The 19,400-nt window shown below is 41.9% G+C and overlaps 1 protein-coding gene across 1 annotated transcript in view; it reads left to right on the top strand.

Annotated features, from left to right (window-relative positions):
• The first annotated feature begins 2,606 nt into the window (after positions 1–2,606).
• The window catches only part of LTF (lactotransferrin), a 42,105-nt gene continuing 25,311 nt past the window's right edge, over positions 2,607–19,400 (top strand). The window contains exons 1-2 of the mRNA XM_077129549.1: positions 2,607–2,958; positions 18,851–19,014. Coding sequence (XP_076985664.1) covers positions 2,916–2,958; positions 18,851–19,014 — 207 coding nt within the window. The 5' untranslated portion in view covers positions 2,607–2,915. The remainder of the gene's footprint in view (positions 2,959–18,850; positions 19,015–19,400) is intronic.

Below are 19,400 nucleotides of genomic sequence, written 5' to 3' on the forward strand. Positions count from 1 at the left end.
TCTGCAAAGGCTCATTGAGTGAGGTTTTCTTGGGAAGGGAAGTGGGATTGGGGAAGAAAGGGGTCAGCTTTCCATATTTGCCTGTTAAACACCACCTCTTGCAAGGTACAGTGGTTTGCACAGCTGCCAACCTCTTTGTGCTCCTTATGTTCATGCTACTGTCTCAGCATTTGGAAACCTGCATCCTCCTCCCGGCAGGCTCTATGGGGTCTGGTCCAGTTCCTGACACATTGGAGATATGCCATACATAGGTGTTGAATTAATGGATAAATTATGAGTACAAGCATACGGGCTCTGGACAGCCCAGCCCAGCCAGCCCAGCCTTGCCCCACACTGTCCCTCTGACTTGACTCATTGCAAGCAGGATTCTTTGTCTTCCACTTAGCCTATCCCTCCTCCTCATTCATATTTTAGATGTGATGAGTTTAGGTGCCTATAGGATCTGCAAGAGGAGCTGTCCAGAGGCAGATGGGCCCATGGTGTGCAGTTCAGAATAGAGGAGGTGACTGTGTTAATCTTTCTTCTATCAAGAGTTCCTGGCTAGAAAGACAGGGTGACCTTTAGTTCAGGTAATTGGTCACTGGGCCCATGCTCCCAAACCTTTACTTGGCTGTTTCCTCTGTCTATAGAAATCCTATCCTTCTGTCAGGTGGCCAGGTCAAATGCATTTCCTCAAACCCTTCTGGAACACTCGTGATGGGAACTGGTAATTCCACCTCTGGGAGTCAGCCCCCCACCCTCACTTTTTTTACTGCCTTGCCTCTCCCTGGTGGCCTGGGATACAGTGTGTTAAGTGTGTGCCTCAGCTTGCCCTTTCTTCATTGCGTTGTGGGCTCCTGAGGGCAGGGATGAGACCCTCTTCTCCATGTCCCTGGAAACATAGGTACATGTTTCGTGTGTGGCATCCTAATGAATGAATGTTTGTAACAGATCAGTTATACCTGATTTGTCTTTCTGGGCAGAGCAATCCCTTATATCAGCTTCTTCTGCAGGTGCCTTGGAGGGCACTCGGCATGGATTCAGATGAGCAGTCCCTAGCCTGGGACTGGGTTGCTTCCAGCAAACAGTATGAAAACCATCTTGTCCTGTTACATGCACCACCCCAATCTGCCCTCAGGGCACTGCTTAACCTAAGCCTTTTGATTGTGGTCCCAGGTTCTTTGTGTTCCTGCCAACACCACAATAGACATAAAGGGGTCTAGGGACACCTGGCCTCCCAACCCATTCTTTTTCTAATTCGTCTAGCAGGGATAGTGACACGGGTTGTGATGTTTCTTAATTCTTCTTTAACCACGAAAATGCAAAGCGTAGTTGCTAATTTAGGTACAAAGATGCTTCAACACTCCTGACAATTAGTCAATTTTGTATTTCTTCATTATTTTTGAAATAGCTGATTGCAATTATTGTTGAAAACACCTTTTAATGTTGCAATATTGTGTTTCCAAACAATGAGAGACCCTGAATCTGTCACCTGAAAACCCAGCTGTTACAGCACTGAACCCCAGACCCTGGTCTTGTGCCAGGGAAGCAGATTCATGGTCAGCTGCTGCAGTTAGGGGGTGATAGGCAGTGCCAGGTGTGGAGGGAGGGGTTCCTCAGCCTCCTTGAGGGCCTCTTGGACAGGGCCCAGGTGTGTTTCTTCATGGCTGACTGCCCACTGCATGCCCTGGGTATAGTACCAACTGCTCCAAGAAATGCTTTGTAGTACCAAGTGATCCAAGCAAAGCCAAGTTTGGGTTTTCAGACCAATCTGATTTCAGAGGTCACCTGTCAGGAGGGGAGGTTGAGGTGACCTGTACTTTCTTTCACCTTTCACCTATTGAGCACCTCACTTCTTGAGTATCTTTGGGGGGCTAAGTTCACTCCAGTGCATACAGGGCTGCCTTTTTTTGGGGGGGTGGAGGGTGACTCCAGTCTGTCTCACTACATACACAGCACCATGCTTGATGCGACACCCCTTGGGATGGACATTTCGCTTGCTTCCAATCTGTCAATGACAGAAAGCCTTACCTCAGAGAACACTGCGCATAAGCTATTGAGCACTGTGGGAGTGTATTTATATTCCTTGAAGCAGAACTCCAGCTTTCAAGTTTAAAAATAGCTTCCCCAAATAGGGTCAACTTATGTGTTAATGACAAAATATGACAGTTATCCAAATGGGGTCCCCATCTCTCATCTTTTATGGCCCACATATAACAAGCACTGGAACATCTTTCTCATTGGCAAAGGAGGGGACATGGAACCAGCACTGGACACTGCTTGGTGGCCATTCCCCTCCAGGCTCCTCGGCTCTGTTTTGGGGAGCTGCGCTTGTGGTCTCAACAGGTCTGGGAGGGCTGACGTTGTAGGTAGCTGGGGTCAGACTCTGGGCAGCCTCTGTTATCCCTGCCAGGCGTCCTGCGCTGTTGCTGACCTCCAGCTGGGGTGGCTGGGTCTTCAGAACTGGCCGGCTCACTGCCAAGTTAAGGTGGAGGTGGATCCCCCTGGCCCTCCCTGGGCTGGCAGGCGCTGTTAGACACTGTTAAAGGAAAGGTCAGCCTCCTGGACCAAGGTGATCCGCAAATATTTACCCTAAAACTTTCTTCCCTTCCTTGCCCTCTGTGTCCTACGTGATTTTCCTAGGAATTTACAGACTAGATGGTGAGAAAGAACTTCTTCAAGTAACAAGGGCAGGACGACTTGCATGATCGGCGGGGTGGGGTGGGGCTGGGTTTCCTCTCCTGGCACCCGGCCCTGCTCAGGCATCGTCTTCCCAGGAGCCCCGGGCCTCAAGGAACAAGTTGACCTGACTGCGGCGGGTGGGGAGGGAAGGGGAAGCCTATTGGGCAACAGGGCGGGGCAAGCCCTGGATAAAGGGGCGCAGGGCTGCCGCAGGCAGTAGATCCCTCCTTCGCTGGAGTCCCTTCGCTGGAACGATGAGGGTCGTCTTCCCCTCTCTGCTGTGCCTGGGGGCCCTTGGTGAGTGCTGGGCGGGGGGAGCGCGATTCATCCGCAGGGCGCCGCGGTCCCTGCGCCCCGCCAGGTGCGCGCACTTGTCCCCGCGCCCTGCTGATTGGGCATCTCCGCATCTGTAGCCAGAAAGGTGGCCGGGTTGTGGGGCTGGGCAGGTGCCTGCAGGAAGAATTCTGCTGGGTCCGCCTGCCGGCTTGGGGAGGTGCGGGAGGAGAAGCCCCTCTTGCTGCGTCCGGATATACCTAGCGTTGCCCAATTTCCCAAAGGGGCTCAGGAGATATTGACCCGTTTTGTCCTATTTGGACCTTTGACATTCATTAGACTGTTATATGCATCTTACTTGTGAGGTGAGTAAGGTTCAGAGTGGGTGAGCAACTCGCCCAGTTTAGAATCCAGCTCCTGCAAGAACTGTGTGACTCGGGAAAGACAGAGCCTCTCTGGAAGCCTCAGTTTGTTCCTTTTAAGAATGGCTTGACCAATAGTTCCACTGGATGTTGTTCCTGCTCAATGCTCATGCACTTCCCGCGACAGACTGGGGGCTCAGAGTTGGGGTGCAGACTGTCCTGACAGGGCCCCTTTCTCAGAGGGTGTAAATGGAGAATAATTGGTTTCACATTTGAAATGTGCCCAAAACATGCCGGATAGAAGGAACTAAAGAACGGTTAGTTCAAGGGTCTGAAATAGGGCAGAGGGAGAAATTAAAATCAAAGCCCATGCCTCACACCCAGGGGTAGGAATGAGCACAGGTAGGAATAGGGAACCATTAACCTCCACTTCAGTCTTTATCATTTTCTTCTTTCTGTTCAGTTCGGTGTTAGTTTGCTCTTCTTTTTCTAGTTCTTCTAGGTGTGAGGTTTGATTACTTATTTGAGATCTTCCTTTTTAAACATTTACCACTATAAATTTCCCTCGGAGCACTGCCTTGCAGCGTCCTATAAATTTTGGTACTTTGTGTTGCTCAACATAAAAAAAAGATTTTTTTTTCTTCTTTGACTCATTGATTGTTTAAGAGTGTACTGTTTAATTTCACACATTTGTGAATTTTCCAGTTCTCCCTCTCTTATTGATTTCTAGTTTCATTCCTCTGTGGTCAGAGAAGATACTTTCCATGATTTCAATCTTTTTAAATTTAATGAGGCTTTGATTTCCGACTTAGCTTGTTTCATAAGAATAATACAGGTGCATCTACGAAGAACGTATATTCTACTGGTATTTTGTGAAGTGATCTATGTAGGTCTGTTAGGTCTAGTTGGTCTTTAGTATTGTTGAAGAACTTTATTTCTTTATTGACCTTATGTCTAAATGTTATTACCTTTATTGAAAGTGGTGTACTGAAGTATCCTCCTATTAATGTAGAACTGTCTATTTCTCCCCTCAAATCTGTCAATGCTTGCTTCGTATATTTTGGAGCTCTCTTTTTAGGTACCTATATTTATAATTGTTATATCTTCTTGATTGTGACCCTTTTATCACTATATAGTGCCTTTCTTTGTCCCTTGTAAGAGTTTTTGACTTAGTCTATTTTGTCGGATGATAGTATACCCACCCACACTCTCTTTTGGTTGCTATTTGGAATGTGTTTTTCCCCCCATCATTTTGCTTTCAACCTACTTGTGTCTCTGAATATAAGGCGAGTCTTTCGTAAAGTGCATAATGAGTTGGGTCATGCTTTTTAAATCCACTCTGCCAATCCCTGCCATTTGATTGGAGAGTCTACTCCATTTATATTTATGGTAACTATTGACAAGACAGAACTTTCTTCTGCCATTTTGCTATTTGCTTTTGAAAGTTTTATACTTTTTCATCCCTCTCCCTCATTTCTTTCACTTCTGTCTACTTTTGTATTAATTAATTAATTTTGTAGGGAGCCATTTAGAATCTTTTCTCATTTCCTTCTGTGCATATTTTTCCAATATTTTCTTTTTGGTTATGATTGTCTTTAATTTAGCATTCTAAACCTATACAATCTCATTTGATTTAATACCCACATAACTTCAATAGCATACACACTTGCTGTTCCTATACTTCTCTGTGTGTCTCAGTGTGGATCAATCTCTTTAGTTTATCTGGAATTTGTTGAGCTTCTTGGGGGTGTAGTCCCACCTTTCATTACATTTGGAAAGTTTTCAGCCATTAATTTTCAAATATTCTTTCAGTCCCTTTCTCTTTTTCTTCTCCTTCTGGGATTCCCAGAATGTGTAAATTGTTACACGTGAAAGTTTCCCACTGGTCTCTTAGGCTCTGTTTATTTTTCTTCATTCTTTTTCCTTTCTGCTCCTTAGAGTGTGTAATTTCAATACTCTTATTTTCAAGTTTACTTATTCTGCCAGCTCCAATCTGCTGTTGAACTCCTCTAGGGATTTTTTTTTCTCCATTATTGTGTTCTTCAGTTGTAGTATTTCTGTTTGGCTCCTTTCTATGGTTTTTGTATCTTTTTAAAATTATCATTTTGTTTATATATTATTTTCTTCATTTCTTTTAGTTTTGTTGTCTGTGTCTTCCTTGAGCTCTTTCAGCATATTTAAGACAGGTTTTTAAAGTCTTTGTTTATTGTATCTGAAGTCTGGGCTTCCTTGTTGATGCTTTTGAATGCGTTATTGTTTGCCTTTGAACAAGTGATTGTTTCCTATTTTATTGTATGTCTTGTATTTTTTGTTGCACACTAGACTTTTTAATATTTTATTGTGTTAATTCTGGAGTTTAGCCACTGAACTGACTGTTCTTTGAGCTTGTATTCAGCTAGTGTTATGACAGAGATTTCCTTAAATTCCAGTAGCTAACATCAAAAAAAAAAAAAAAAGTAAAAGAAGCAGAAAAATAGAAACACAAACGACAACCACAAAAGTAAAAGAAACCACCTCTCCCGGTATTTGCAGATTGGCTCTGACTGGTATGTGTCTTCAGAACTTAACCAGCCTTACAATGAGCATAAAGAAAAGCCTAAGGTGAAAGCATAGGGGTCCTCTCCAGTTTTTCTGTACATGCTTCTTGTCTTGAGCCTGTCTGACCAGCCTTATTAATTTTCCCATTTACGTGCATACTTTCCAACTGCTCCCTCTTTCCTCAGGAAATTCTCAGTCTTTTCTCCTTGTCTTGAGTACTCTATGTTATATCTTAAAGTAGTCATCCTTTTCCCCAGCTGCAATTTGATTGTTTTTACATTTTAGCTGCCTATGTTGAGGTTTCTACATCCAAGTAAGTTCTTGGACATTCCAGAAAAAAGGGTCCTGGTTCAGACTTTCAGGCTGCCACCAAATGGATAGGTTCAGGCATTCATTCACACTATTATCATATAAGTGTTACTTTCCTCCCTTTACAACTGCATCTAGGGACCTGCAGCATGAGGTTCAACCAAGGTGGCTGATGGGGAGGGCCAACAAATGTGCCACAAGGGTTTCCTACTATTTTTATTTATTTATTTGAGTAAGCAGGTAGCAAGTTTATTAGGAGCTCATGTGAGAGGACATGCAGGCACTCTCACAAGAAAAGAGAAGTGAGAGGTGAGCGGCCCTGACACTGGGACAATCTACGTTTATACATTTTTGTCCCTCTTGTGATTTTTATTAACTATTTTACTACCCTCCCCTATCCCTCATCTTTGGACGCTTGATGGTAGATGACTCACTCAGGTGGGGGCCGTCTGGCTCCCAAGTGCTGCTTATTGCTGTTCTCGGAGGTATCTTTCTCCTTGAGGCCTGACCACTTCTGCAAATTTGCCATTTGCCCTTTGCTCATCCAGCCAGCACCCTAATTCTAAACCTGCCTCATTTCCCCCTCAGAGCTTTCTAGCTCCTTTAATCTGAAAGGAATTTGGACTGAGGGACTATTTTCTGTAGCTGCTTGAAGCTGTCAGTGGGTTTGCAGACCTACTTGGGGGAGCATAGAAGTGTCTGGTTATGCTATTGAGTGTGACTGATGGAGTGTAGGAACAGGAACGTAGAGTCTAGTGAGGAACGGTTTGCTGTGAAAGGCTTTTAATCTGGAAGAAACAAACTGGGTGAGAAATTGTACACATAGTTTGAACAGAAGGAGGAGCAAGAGGGAGCTCAGGGTATTCTTTAGAGTGTTTTTTGGGGACTACTGTTAGTTGGGCTTGGCACAGTGTGGCCGTTTGCAATATCTGGCTGAAATTTGCATTAAAAACTTTTAGAATGACTTCTTGACTTTATTTGAAATTTCTTAGCCACCAAAATTTCATTTTCCTTTTTTTTTTAACCAATTTTACAATTCAAGGGCCAGGCTCATCCTTGGGAGTCATTTCTCACGTTGTCAGGGAGACTTACACCTTTGGAAGTCATGTCCCATGTAGGGGAGAAGATATTAATTATAAGTTGGCTTAGCTTTGCCATTACCAAGATATTTCATAAAGGCAAGCCTCAAGACTGAGGCGTTGACTTGTGAAATTGAGAGCCCCTATTGCTTAAGAGAATAGCAAGAAATCTCCAGGTGGAGAAGTTTAACAGCTACGTGGTTTTTCTAGTTCTTTAAGAGACTTTGCAAATATTTTCATTCTCTGATTAAGATTTTATTCTTCATTCCAGGTTCCATGTCAAATAAAGTTGAATTAGGTTGTCTAAATATGCTGACTAGACAGATTAAGTTTCATAGTGTGCTACAGAAAATTGAAATTTTGGAAGCTTTAGAGCCAAAATTAATTATATTGATAAAAATTATATAGATAAATTAATTAGCTGTAATTTTTCTAAGAATAACTAAAACCATGACTAACAATATCTGACCTTATACAGAATAGTATTAGGATGTAACATTGACAGCGAGAATATTGTCAAGATTTTAAGAATTTTATATAATTTCTAAATATATGAATAACATTTCATATATTGTTCAGTAAAGTTTCACGCATTCAAATTTAACTAATAGAAGGATAGAAAATCTCTTGTAAATATTGTAATACCTCTTAAGCACTTCTTATGTAATATGTTAAATATTTTAGCATCTCACTTTTACCAGGTGAAAGAATAAATCTTTTCTAACAGTTTTCCTTTAAGAGTGAGAAGACTTGTCTTTTGAAATAAAGGGTGATCAGGTCAGCATAAACATCAACAGCAATATTATTCTGATATGATATAACATTTTTATCTTTTAGGCAGAGTACTCAGATGGTTAAAAAAAAAAACTTCTTATAATCTTTCACTAAGAACAGACTAACAATCCATATTATTTTAGCAAAATTCACTTTCTCAAACTTTCCACAACTTTCTATATTCAAGTAGGGCTGCAGTCAGCAATGACAACGAACAAGAATCACTTTCATCCTGGGAATATGTTCACAAAATTAACTTATTGCAAGATGGTGCTCTGAGACAGCTGGATCAGGAAGGTCTGCTGCTAAGGTATTCTTAAAGATATGGGGACTATCTGGAAACCTTTGGGACAGCACTGTCTCAGTGAGCCAGGCGGAAATGTTATCGTTAAGTCCCTGCCATTTTAAAGCAAATGGGTATTGAGAGTGAGGGTGGAGATGCATACAAAGATGCCTTTTTAAGATCTGGGACTGAGAACTTGAATGCAGTCAGGAGCTACTTGGCTAGCCCTTGGATGCCTTCATCCCTTACAGATGGGTTTACTTGCTCAAGGATCTCCTTTGAGATACGTAGAGGCCTCAATTTAGTAGGGGCTTCAGGGCAAACAAGGGGTGAACACTAGCCAGGTCTCTTAGTCTTAAGGTGGCTTCCAGGGAGTGAAGAAGGTCCCTCCCTAGAAGAGGGCTGGGGCATACAGGGACAGTGAAAAATGATGGGACACTAGAATGTCTCCAAGCTCATAAGGGAGAGGGGTAGTAAAATTCTAGTTTCGGATTTACCATCAACTCCCATAACCAGTCAAGTCTGAGTAAGTCCAGAGTGGCAGTACAAAACAGAGTAAGTAGCTCTATTATTTAATTAAGAAATCAATACTCTTACCTGCCATGTTGAATGTCATCTGAGGCTCCTCTAGGTTGATGGGTCAGACGTGAAGTCAGTGGAAACTTACACAGCCTTGGGCCCCCTGGGTCTTCACATGCTGTGAGCAGGGCTCCAGGAGCTGTCCTGCCCTCCCACCCCCCTTGGAAAACAATGCATTCCCTGGGCCCAGTGCCCATGATGGTGGCACCTGGGGCAAGGTTCTGGCAGGTTCTGAGGTCAAAGGTTTTCTTGAGGTTTCTGGCACTTTCTTTGCCAGTGACTCTCTAGTCCACAATTGAAGTAAGGCCCTCGAGGCTTGAAGCCACAATTTGGGTGATCTCAAGAGGACAGGGTGTTTTTAACAGTGACTGCCATAAGCTGAGCCTGTTCTCTATTTTTTGCTTACCACTGTTTGCCTTCTCTTCCTCCTTGACCTCATAGCAATTGTTAAAGACAGAAAAGGCAGTTTCTAATAGCTCATTACTTAGAGTTTCTGAACCCATAGAGAGCTTTTGCAGCTTTCTCTGAATATCAGGGGGAGACTGGCTGATGAAATGAGTGCTCAGCAAAATCTGATCTTCCTGAGAATCTGGGCTTATATTAATATACTTTTTTGGGATTCCACTAACCTCTCCTGGAACAGGGCCATATTTTTCTCTTTCTCCTGAGTGATCCCTTTTAGCTTATTACAATTAACCAGCTTAATGGTACATTTTGTCATGCCTTTTAGCAAACAAGTTTTAAAAGAGGATCATTAAAAAGATCACCTCTTGTGGAAGATGAATCTGGCCCTAGCACTGTGGGATCAACAATTCTATCCTGACCTAAAGGGGGTAAAAGAAGTATAACTAATAAAGTTTCAGTGGCAGAGAGAGTTCAAATAAAGTCGAGAGGCTACTCTGGAGGTTGCTCTTATGCAAGCTTCAGTTAGACATTGCTATCTATCATAACTTGTCAACCCCCAACCAGGACCATTCCAACAATCCTAAAGAACACCTAGGGCAAAATAATAAGATTCCACAAGGATTCCATGCACTAGGGCAACTTTCTAGAAACCTCCAACCTCCAAATAGGTCCCTGGACCAGATATGTTCTGAAACCTAGAGGGTCCAGCCTCTCCAGAACATCAGCTAGTTCCATCTCCCTACCGCACAATAGTGACAGCCCCTTCCAACATGAAAAAGTTAGAATGGCCATAGCCCAAATGCCCCTAAAGAGAGGAATGGAAAGATCAAAGGTGATGGTAGAATTATAAGGAGAAGATAGGATTTAACAAATGAAAATGAATGCTGAATCATTAAATTGATATTTCTTTTAGTCTCCAGTATCTTAGAGCAGCTAGAAGTAAACACCTAAAACTGTGGAGTTGTAACCCATGTCAAACTCTGAAATATGTTCTACAAGTAATTGTGGTGGTGTGCTTTGAAATTTATTGCTTCTTTGTATATATGTTATTTTTTATAAGAAAAGAAAGATAAAAGGTCGATTTTGGTGATAAAAAACATTAAAGTCTTCCTATATTCTGGAGCAGCTAGAAGAAAAGATGTGAGAGGATCATACGGTAGCCCATGAGAAGCTCTGTGATCTGTCCTGTAACTACTTGTTGAAGAGGCTTTGAAAACTATTGCTTTTTTATTTCTTTGCTTTGTGTGTGTGTGTATATATATATATATCTATGATCTCCTCTAATGGAAATTGAGACATGGGCATAGCACAAGCATTAAGTCCTTCTCAGGCCCTTCCTTGTCTTGATAGAGAGCCATAAACATCTGGGCATAAGGAATTTTCTGACTATTTCCCCTTCCTTTACAGATTGGAGGATTGAATTGTAATTGAGAGTCCCACTGGAGGACTATGCTTCCCATCTTTTAGCTTATATTGACTGGTGGCGTTTACCAGTTTCTCTGGAAAAGGAAATAGAGGAGCCTCATAAGTGTCTGTGTGACTGTGTGGTGTCCTAATGAGCTCCAGAGCTAGGTGTTTCCCTCTCTGTTTGCCCAATCTCTTGGGGCCACCAGGAGAACAGTCACCAGGTATCCCAAGGTGACTTTCCTGAGAGACGTTTGGACTTATGCTTCTAGGGGTTTCCCTGGCCTTGCCCAGAAGAATTCCAGAACAGCATTCTTTAGGAGTCCTTCCTCTATGCTGGCCCAAATTCTTCGGGCCATGGGGAATAAACCTGTTGGGTGTCCCCAGGACAACTTTGCTGGGTGTCTCTGGGACGTTCTTCCCTGGGTTATACATAGTCAAATGCTCCTGAGGTGGGGTTGCTCACCCCACCCAAGAGAAGTCTAGGAAAATGTTCTCAGGAATACTTTTGCCCTCTAGTTTCTTCTACCCCTCTAGAAGAAGGGTAGCTTTATATTTGGATACAGTGGCTCTCAATAGAGACTAAATTATCAAGGCCTGCAGGAGAGACACTCTTATTGGAAAGTACTAAGTTCCCATGAGCCTAAACCAGAGGTGATTCCCCAGAATGTTAAAGAGAGCACTGTTTGGTACAAGAATCCTTAGCCCAGAATCCTGTGTTACAAAAGATGGAAGGTCTCAGGAGGCATTGAAAGCCAGACAGAGGAGAGAAGGAGACTCTCATGGAAGCAGGGGAGAGGATCTCTGCCAAAGAGACAAAAAGAGGAACAGATCCAGTGGGAAGAAGGGTCTGAGGGGCAATGAAATCTTCTTAGGTAGGTGAGGATCAAGAGATGCAAAAGGTGTTCCCTAGTGGAGAGGAAAGGAGAGAATGTGGGGAAGTTTCAGAGAATCGAGGAGTGGGGGTTGGGGTGGGGGCGGAAATGGGGGTACTTGAATTGGCTCTCCTTCGACTCCTGCTTAATGTGGGAAGAAGCCCCCAATCAGGTCACAAGGGCAGAATCACCCATTGCTCTGAGCCTGAATGTGGAGCTGGGCTCTTGCCACTCTGAAGAGGGGGACAGATACTTGGAGTAGACCAAGTTTATGTCCTGGGGAAGCAAGATTCCTAGAGACACAGAGTTGCATGAGGACATAAGAGAAGATAACAATGAGCCAAGTGAGAAGAAAAAGTGAAGCATGCTGCCAAGCCACCTGTCAATAGCGATGATTTAACAGTCCAAATGGTTAGAATGAAGTGTCTCCTGACTGGCTTGCCAAAATATGTTGCTGAATTGGGTTTCCTAGGTTCTTGGTTGTGCCTCAGGAAAGGATTCAAGGGCACAATACGGCATAGAGGAAGCAGGTAGAAAGTTTATTAGGAGCACATGTGAGAGGACATGCAGGCACTCTTCCAAGGAAAGAGAGCTGAGAGTGAGAGGCTTTCCTATTGTTTTTTTTTTTTTCTTTTTTGCATGGGCAGGCACTGGGAATTGAACCCGGATCTCCAGCATGGTAGGCAAAAATTCTGCTTGCTAAGCCACCGTCGCACCCTCTCTGCCCTATTGTTTTTAAGCAGCACTATTCTTGAGTTGGTGATCACCCAGTTGCCTTGCAATCCTGTAACTGTTTTCTAGAACTCTGAGAAAGGTGATTTTGCTTGTTGTTATAAAATTCTGTGAGGGGACAGAACCTAGAGTGTCTCACTCCATGATATTAGTGACATCCCACCTCTGATTCTTTTTTTTTTTAATTTTTTATTAATTAAAAAAAAATTGCAAGAAACACAGACATTCCCAACACATCCACTCAGCAATTCACAATATCATCACATAGTTGCAATTCATCATCATGATCATTTCCCAGAACATTAGCATCAATTCAGAAAAAGAAATAAAAAGACAACAGAAAAATATAACAAAGAAAAAAAATTTTACATGCCATACCCCTTACTGATCCCTTTCATTGATCACTAGCATTTCAAACTAAATCTATCTTAACATTTGTTCCCCCTACTATTTATTTTTTTTTTATTTTTTTTTTTATTTTTTTTTTTTTAAAGAGAGAGGAAGGGAAGGAAAGACAGAGAGAAGGAAGGAAGGAAGGGAGGAAGAAAGGGAAACATCTTTAAACATTTTCTTGTTTTATTGTATTTTGTTTGTTTGTTTGTTTTTTACATGGGCTGGGGCCGGGAATCGAACCGAGGTCCTCCGGCATGGCAGGCAAGCACTTTGCCCGCTGAGCCACCGCGGCCCGCCCATGTTCCCCCTACTATTTATTTTTATTCCATATGTTCTACTCATCTGTTGAGAAGGTAGATAAAAGGAGCATCAGACACAAGGTTTTTGCAATCACACAGTCACATTGTGAAAGCTATATCATTATACAATCATCATCAAGAAACATGGCTACTGGAACACAGCTCTACATCTTCAGGCAGTTCCCTCCAGCCTCTCCATTACATTTTGGATAACAAGGTGATATCTACTTAATGCATAAGAATAACCTCCAGGATAACCTCTCAGCCATTGACACTTTGTCTCATTTCACTCTTCCTCCTTTTGGTTGAGAAGGTTTTCTCAATCCCTTGATGCTGGGTCTCAGCTCATTCTAGAGTTTTTCTCAATCCCTTGATGCTGAATCTCAGCTCATTCTGGGATTTCTGTCCCATGCTGCCAGGAAGATCCACACCCCTGGTAGTCATGTCCCGCATAGACAGGGGGAGGGTGGTGAGTCTGCTTACTGTGTTGGCTGGAGAGAGAGGCCACATCTGAGCAACAAAAGAGGTTCTTGGGGTGACTCTTAGGCTTAATTTTAAGTAGGCTTGACCTATCCCCTGTGGGGTTAAGTTTCATATAAACAAACCCCAAGACTGGGGGCTCAGCCTATAGCTTTGGTTGTCCATACTGCTTGTGAGAATATCAAGAATTCAACTTGGGGAAGTTGAGTTTTCCCCCGTTCTCACCATTCCCTGAAGGGGACTTTGCAAATACTTTTCCACTCACTGATCAAATCACTCTGGGATTCATCAGGGCATCACCTGGACAAACCAACAAAATCTCTTGTCCTGTACAAAGATCCATGTACTTAAGGTGTTCAGTCAACTATCTACATAAATTATATTAGAAGATGCACTAGTCAAAGTATAGATTTGTACCAAATAAACATTTTTTGCTTTAGTCTCACACATTAGTTGAAATTTTAAACTATTAAGTACCATCTATTTTCAGCACATTGCAGTAATGACATTCTTTTGTTCTTCCTCATGCAAAAACACTTTTTAAATTTGTACATTTAGTCATTATCATTATACACTCTAGGCATTCCTAGATTACACCATCTCAATCTTTATCGTCTATTTTTCTTTGTGATTTCATTTGTGCCTCCAGCCCTCCTCCCTCTATCATTCTCATATGCAGCTTCATTCAGTGTTTTAACATAATTGTATTACAGTTAGGTAATATTGTGCTGTCCATTTCTGAGTTTTTATATTCAGTCCTGTTGCACAATCTGTATCCCTTCAGCTCCAATTACCCAATATCTTACCCTATTTCTATTTCCTGATGGTCTCTGTTACTAAGGAAATATTCCAAGTTTATTCACTAATGTCAGTTCATATCAGTGAGACCATACAGTATTTGTCCTTTCGTTTCTGGCTAATCACACTCAGCATAATGTCCTTAAGGTCCATTCATGTTGTTACATACATCATAACTTTATTCTGTCTTACAGCTGCATAATATTCCATCTTATGTAAATGTCACAGTTTGTTTAGCCAATTGTCTGTTGATGGCCATTTTGGCTGTTTCCATCTCTTGGTAATTGTTAATAATGCTGCTATAAACATTGGTGTGTAAATGTCCATTTATGTCCTTGGCCTTGTGTCCTTTGAGTAGAGACAGCATATAGATGGGTCCTGCTTTTTAATCCATTCTGCCAGACTATGTCTTTTGATTGGAGAGTTTAATCCATTAACATTCAGTGTTATTACTGCATGGGTAGTACTTTCTTCTACTATTTTGCCTTCTGGATTTTATATGTCATATCTAATTTTCCTTCTTTTTACCTTTACTCATAGTCTTCCTTTCTACACTCTTCTCCACACCTCTCTCTTCTGTCTTCGTACCTGTCTCTAGTGTTCCCTTTAGTATTTCTTGCAGAGCTGGTCTCTTGGTCACAAATTCACTCAGTGATTTTTTTTGTCTGAAAATGTTTCAATTTCTCCCTCATTTTTGAAGAACAATTTTGCTGGATATAGAATTCTTGCAGTTTTTCTCTTTTAATAATTTAAATATATTATCCCACTGTCTTCTCGCCTCCATGGTTTCTGCTGAGAGATCTGCGCATAGTCTTATTGGGCTTCCCTTGTATGTGATGGATTGCTTTTTCTCTTGCTGCTTTCAAGATCCTCTCTTTCTCTTTGACCTCTGACATTCTGATTATTAAATGTCTTGGAGTATGTCTATTTGGATCTATTCTCTTTAGGGTACGCTGCACTTCTTGGATCTGTAATTTTAAGTCTTTCATAAGAGTTGGGAAATTTTCAGTGATAATTTCCTCCATTAGTTTTTCTCCTCTTTGTCCCTTCTCTTCTCCTTCTGGGACACCCACAACATGTGTATTCGTGCACTTCATATTGTCTTTCAGTTCCCTGAGTCCCTGCTCATATTTTTCCATTTTTTTTCCTATAGCTTCTGTTTCTTGTCGGATTTCAGATGTTCCATCCTCCAGTTTAGAAATCCTATGTTCTGTCTCTCGAAATCTACCATTGTAGGTTTCCATTGCTTTTTTCATCTCTTCTACTGTGTCTTTCATTCCCATAAGTTCTGTGATTTGTGTTTTCAGACTTTCAGTTTCTTCTTTTCATTCTTTCCTTGCCTTCTTTATATCCTCCCTCAATTCATTGATTTGGTTTTTGATGAGGTTTTCCATGTCTGTTTGTATATTCTGAATTAATTGTTTCAGCTCCTGTATGTCATTTGAATTGTTGGTTTGTTCCTTTGACTGGGCCATATCTTCAATTTTCTTAGTGTGATTTGTTATTTTTTTGCTGGTGTCTAGGCATTTAATTACCTTAATTAGTTTATTCTGGAGATTGCTTTCACTTCTTTTATCTAGGGTTTTCTTGCTGGATGAATTTGTTGTCTATCTGTTCTTTGATATTCCGTTCAGCTTTATCTGGACCTTTAGCTTAAGTTTTGTTTAACAGAGGAGAATTTTTCAGTTCTTGTTTTCTTGTTTCTTGCCCTGGTTGGGTGGTGCCTTCCCCCCACACACACTTAGGAGGGTCTACTTAGATATTATAGACCCCAGCCAGATTTTCCCAGACCAAACTGGCCTCCTATCAGGAAGAAAGAGTCACCTGCATCGGTTTTCCCTGAGGGTGAGACCCAGTAGGTTGAAAGACTTTCCTGTGAAGTCTCTGGACTCTGTTTTTCTTATCCTGCCCAGTATATGACACTTGTCTGACTGCAGGTCCCACCAGCATAAGATGATGTGGTGCCTTTAACTTTGGCAGACTCTCCCTGCTGGGGGCATGGTGGAAACAGAGGAGAGGTTATAGGCTGGTTTTAATGGCTTCAAATTACCAAGCCCTGGTGTGTGAATTCCTTGAGGGAGGGATTCCACCTGGGTGGGGCTTCACCCCTCCCCTGGGGAAGGCACAAGCTCCAGATAAGCCCCCAAAAGAGCTCACTTCTACCTATGCCTGGGGCAGCTGCAGCCTGAAAAGTCCTGCCGCTGTATCCAGAGGCAGTCAAGCCTTTGTAGATACACAGCCACAAAAACCTCTGTTTCCTTCTTTTTTTTCCCCCCTTTTTCTGTCAGTCCTGCCCCCTTGGCGCTGGGGCAAAAATGAGCAACCTCTGCTTTGATCAGGTTCACCTAAGCTGGGGGCCTATTTCTAGTAGTCAGAATTTGTTAATTAGTTCCACAATTGGCGTTTGATTGTGCCCAGTCCCTGCTGCTGGTAAAGTCCTTTCCTTCCCCTCTGGGAAGCGGCCTGTGGGGGAGTGGCGCTGGCTGCCACAGCTTTGGGAACTCACGGTTCTGGGGGGTGCTCGCAGCCGGTCCAGCTGGTCCAGACTGGGGTATGCTGTGTGTCTGGTCACTGACATGGCCCCAGGAGCTGTTTTGTACTGTTTCTGGTTATTTAGTAGTTGTTCTGGAGGACAAGCTAAAATGCGCACGTTGTTAAGCCGCCATCTTGACCTGGAAGTCTCATCCCACCTCTGATTCTTAATGGTATCTTTTGAAATACAAACGTTTTACATTTTGCTGCAGTCCAAATTATGCAGTTTTTCATTCATGGGCTGTGTTCTGGGTGTCATCACAGCAAACTAATATTCATCTAATCCAAGGTCTCAAAGATTCTATCTTGTTTTCTATGATCCATTTTGAGTTAATTTTTGTATATGATGTGAGGTAGGGGTCTAAGTTTATCTTTTCGTATGTGAATACCCAATTATTCCAGCACCATTTGTTGAACAGATTATCCTTTCCTCCAGTGAATTGTCTTGGCATCTTCATCAAAAATCAATTGACTATAAATATAAGGACTTAATTTGGGCTTTCAATTCTGTGTCATTTTGATCTATTTGTCTATCCTTAAGGTAATTGCACATTATCTTGATAACTGTAGCTTTATAGTAAGTTTTGAATTTGGGAAATGAAAATACTCAAACTTTGTTCTTCTTTCAAAATTGTTTTGGCTCTTTTAGGTGTACTGTATTTACATATACCTTTTAGGGTTTGCATGTCAATTTCTATAAAAAAGCCTGCTGGAATTTTGGTAGTGATTGTGTTGAATTTATACATCAATTTGGGGAGAATTTTCATCTTAACAATATCGAGTCCTACAATCCATGAACATTTATTTAGATCTTCTTTAATTTCTTTCTGTAAAGTTTTATAATTTTCAGTGTACAAATCTTGCACTTCTTTTGTTAAATATATTCCTGAGCATTTTGTTCTTTTTAAGCTATTGTGAATGGAATTGTTTCTTAATTTCATTTTTAGATTGTTCAGTGCTTGTATGCAAAAACGCAATTCACTTTTGTACATTCATATTGTATCCTGTAACCTTGCTGTATTTGTTTTTTAGTTCTAATAGTATTTTTTTGGATTTTTTAGTATTTTATACATAGAAGATTATGTCATCGCAAATAAAGACAGTTTTACTTCTTTCTTTCCAATATTTCTTTGTCTTGCCTTATTGATATGGCTAGAAACTCCAATACAATGTTGAATAGAAGCTGTGAAAGTGGACATCCTTACCTTTTTCCTGATCTTAGGGGAAAAGCATCCAGTCTTTCATCATTAGGTGATGTTAGGTATGGGTTTTATATAAATGCCCTTTATCAGGCAACTGTGTGGTTTTTAAGAGCTATGAGTACATATGATTCAGGCTTCTCCTTAATTGCAAGATGCATAGATTTTAGCAACAAAGAAACTCAGCTGAAGCATAAGCAGTGGCCAGTCTTTCGAACCCAGAGTCAAGAGGTGTTGAATCAGGCATGCCGACCCATTTGGCACCACCATTGGCCCCGGTCATCTACTGTAGCTACTGACAAGGAGTCAGGTGTATTTTTCTTTTTCCCTTTGCGTCTTTGGGGAGATGTTTATAGACACAACAATCTAGAGAAACCTGGATTCTAGATTGGACTCTGTTACTCCTGAGCAACACATCACTCATTTTCCTCAAGAGCCACTTTTCACATCAGTGAAACAGGAGCAATAATCTCTTTCCTGTCAGTCCTCCTGGGATCAGATCAAGTGGGACAACACAGATAGAAAAACTCCATGAATTCGTGTAAGGGATAATCATCATTCTTTTTTTTCTTTCTTTCTTTCTTTCTTTTTAGGGTAGGAAAAGCATCAAAGTCATAGTAAAGAAAGGAATCCAGAGGCTGTGACTGTTTCCTCTAATTTATTTTGAATGAACTGAAATCACAGTGCTCTGGCCAGCGCAGATCCCCTTTCAGTCAGCAGGATGTTCTCCAGTTGAGAGAAGTGTCCTGAATTTGAGGGAGGGAAACAGAGAGGGAGTGGAGCAGAGTAGGGGGCCCTGGAAAATGCCATTGGAGGGCGAGGCTATCTCTCCCACCAGCAGTGAGTGAATCTTTATTCCTTGATCTTTCTTCCAGGGCTATGTCTGGCTGCCCCTAGGAAAACTGTTAGGTGGTGCACCATATCAGAAGATGAAGCAGCAAAATGCTCTGAATTCAGAAAGAATATGAAAAAAGTGCGTGCCCCCCCTCTCATGTGCATAAAGAGAACCTCTTACTCTGAATGTATCCAGGCCATTGCGGTAAGTCAATGCCATCTGCTGGGTGGGACCAAACTGGAATGTAACGAAAAGGAAGGGAAAGGAAAGGAATAAAATAAAAAACACAATCTCCCCTATTCTCCATGCTTCAAAGTAAGTAGGAAGCAATCCTCTCTCCAGAAAATGGGGATCCTTTGAAAACAGAAAGGAACAAACTAAAGAACTGGAAGTGGAGGGGCCATGTGTGGGGAACTGGGATCTCAACATAAAGTGTTAGTAAAAACTTTCCAAAACTGAAACAAAAGCACTCACATTTGATGAGTATTTAACGTTGGCAGAAGTCAACATTCCTCTGCAAGGCGAAATCTATAGAGGAATTATTTCTCTAAACCCAGAGAGAAATAAACCCTGCTAGCTTATGGTGGGTG

The sequence above is a fragment of the Tamandua tetradactyla genome, chromosome 15 (genome assembly GCF_023851605.1).
Source record: "Tamandua tetradactyla isolate mTamTet1 chromosome 15, mTamTet1.pri, whole genome shotgun sequence".
NCBI lineage: Eukaryota > Metazoa > Chordata > Mammalia > Pilosa > Myrmecophagidae > Tamandua > Tamandua tetradactyla.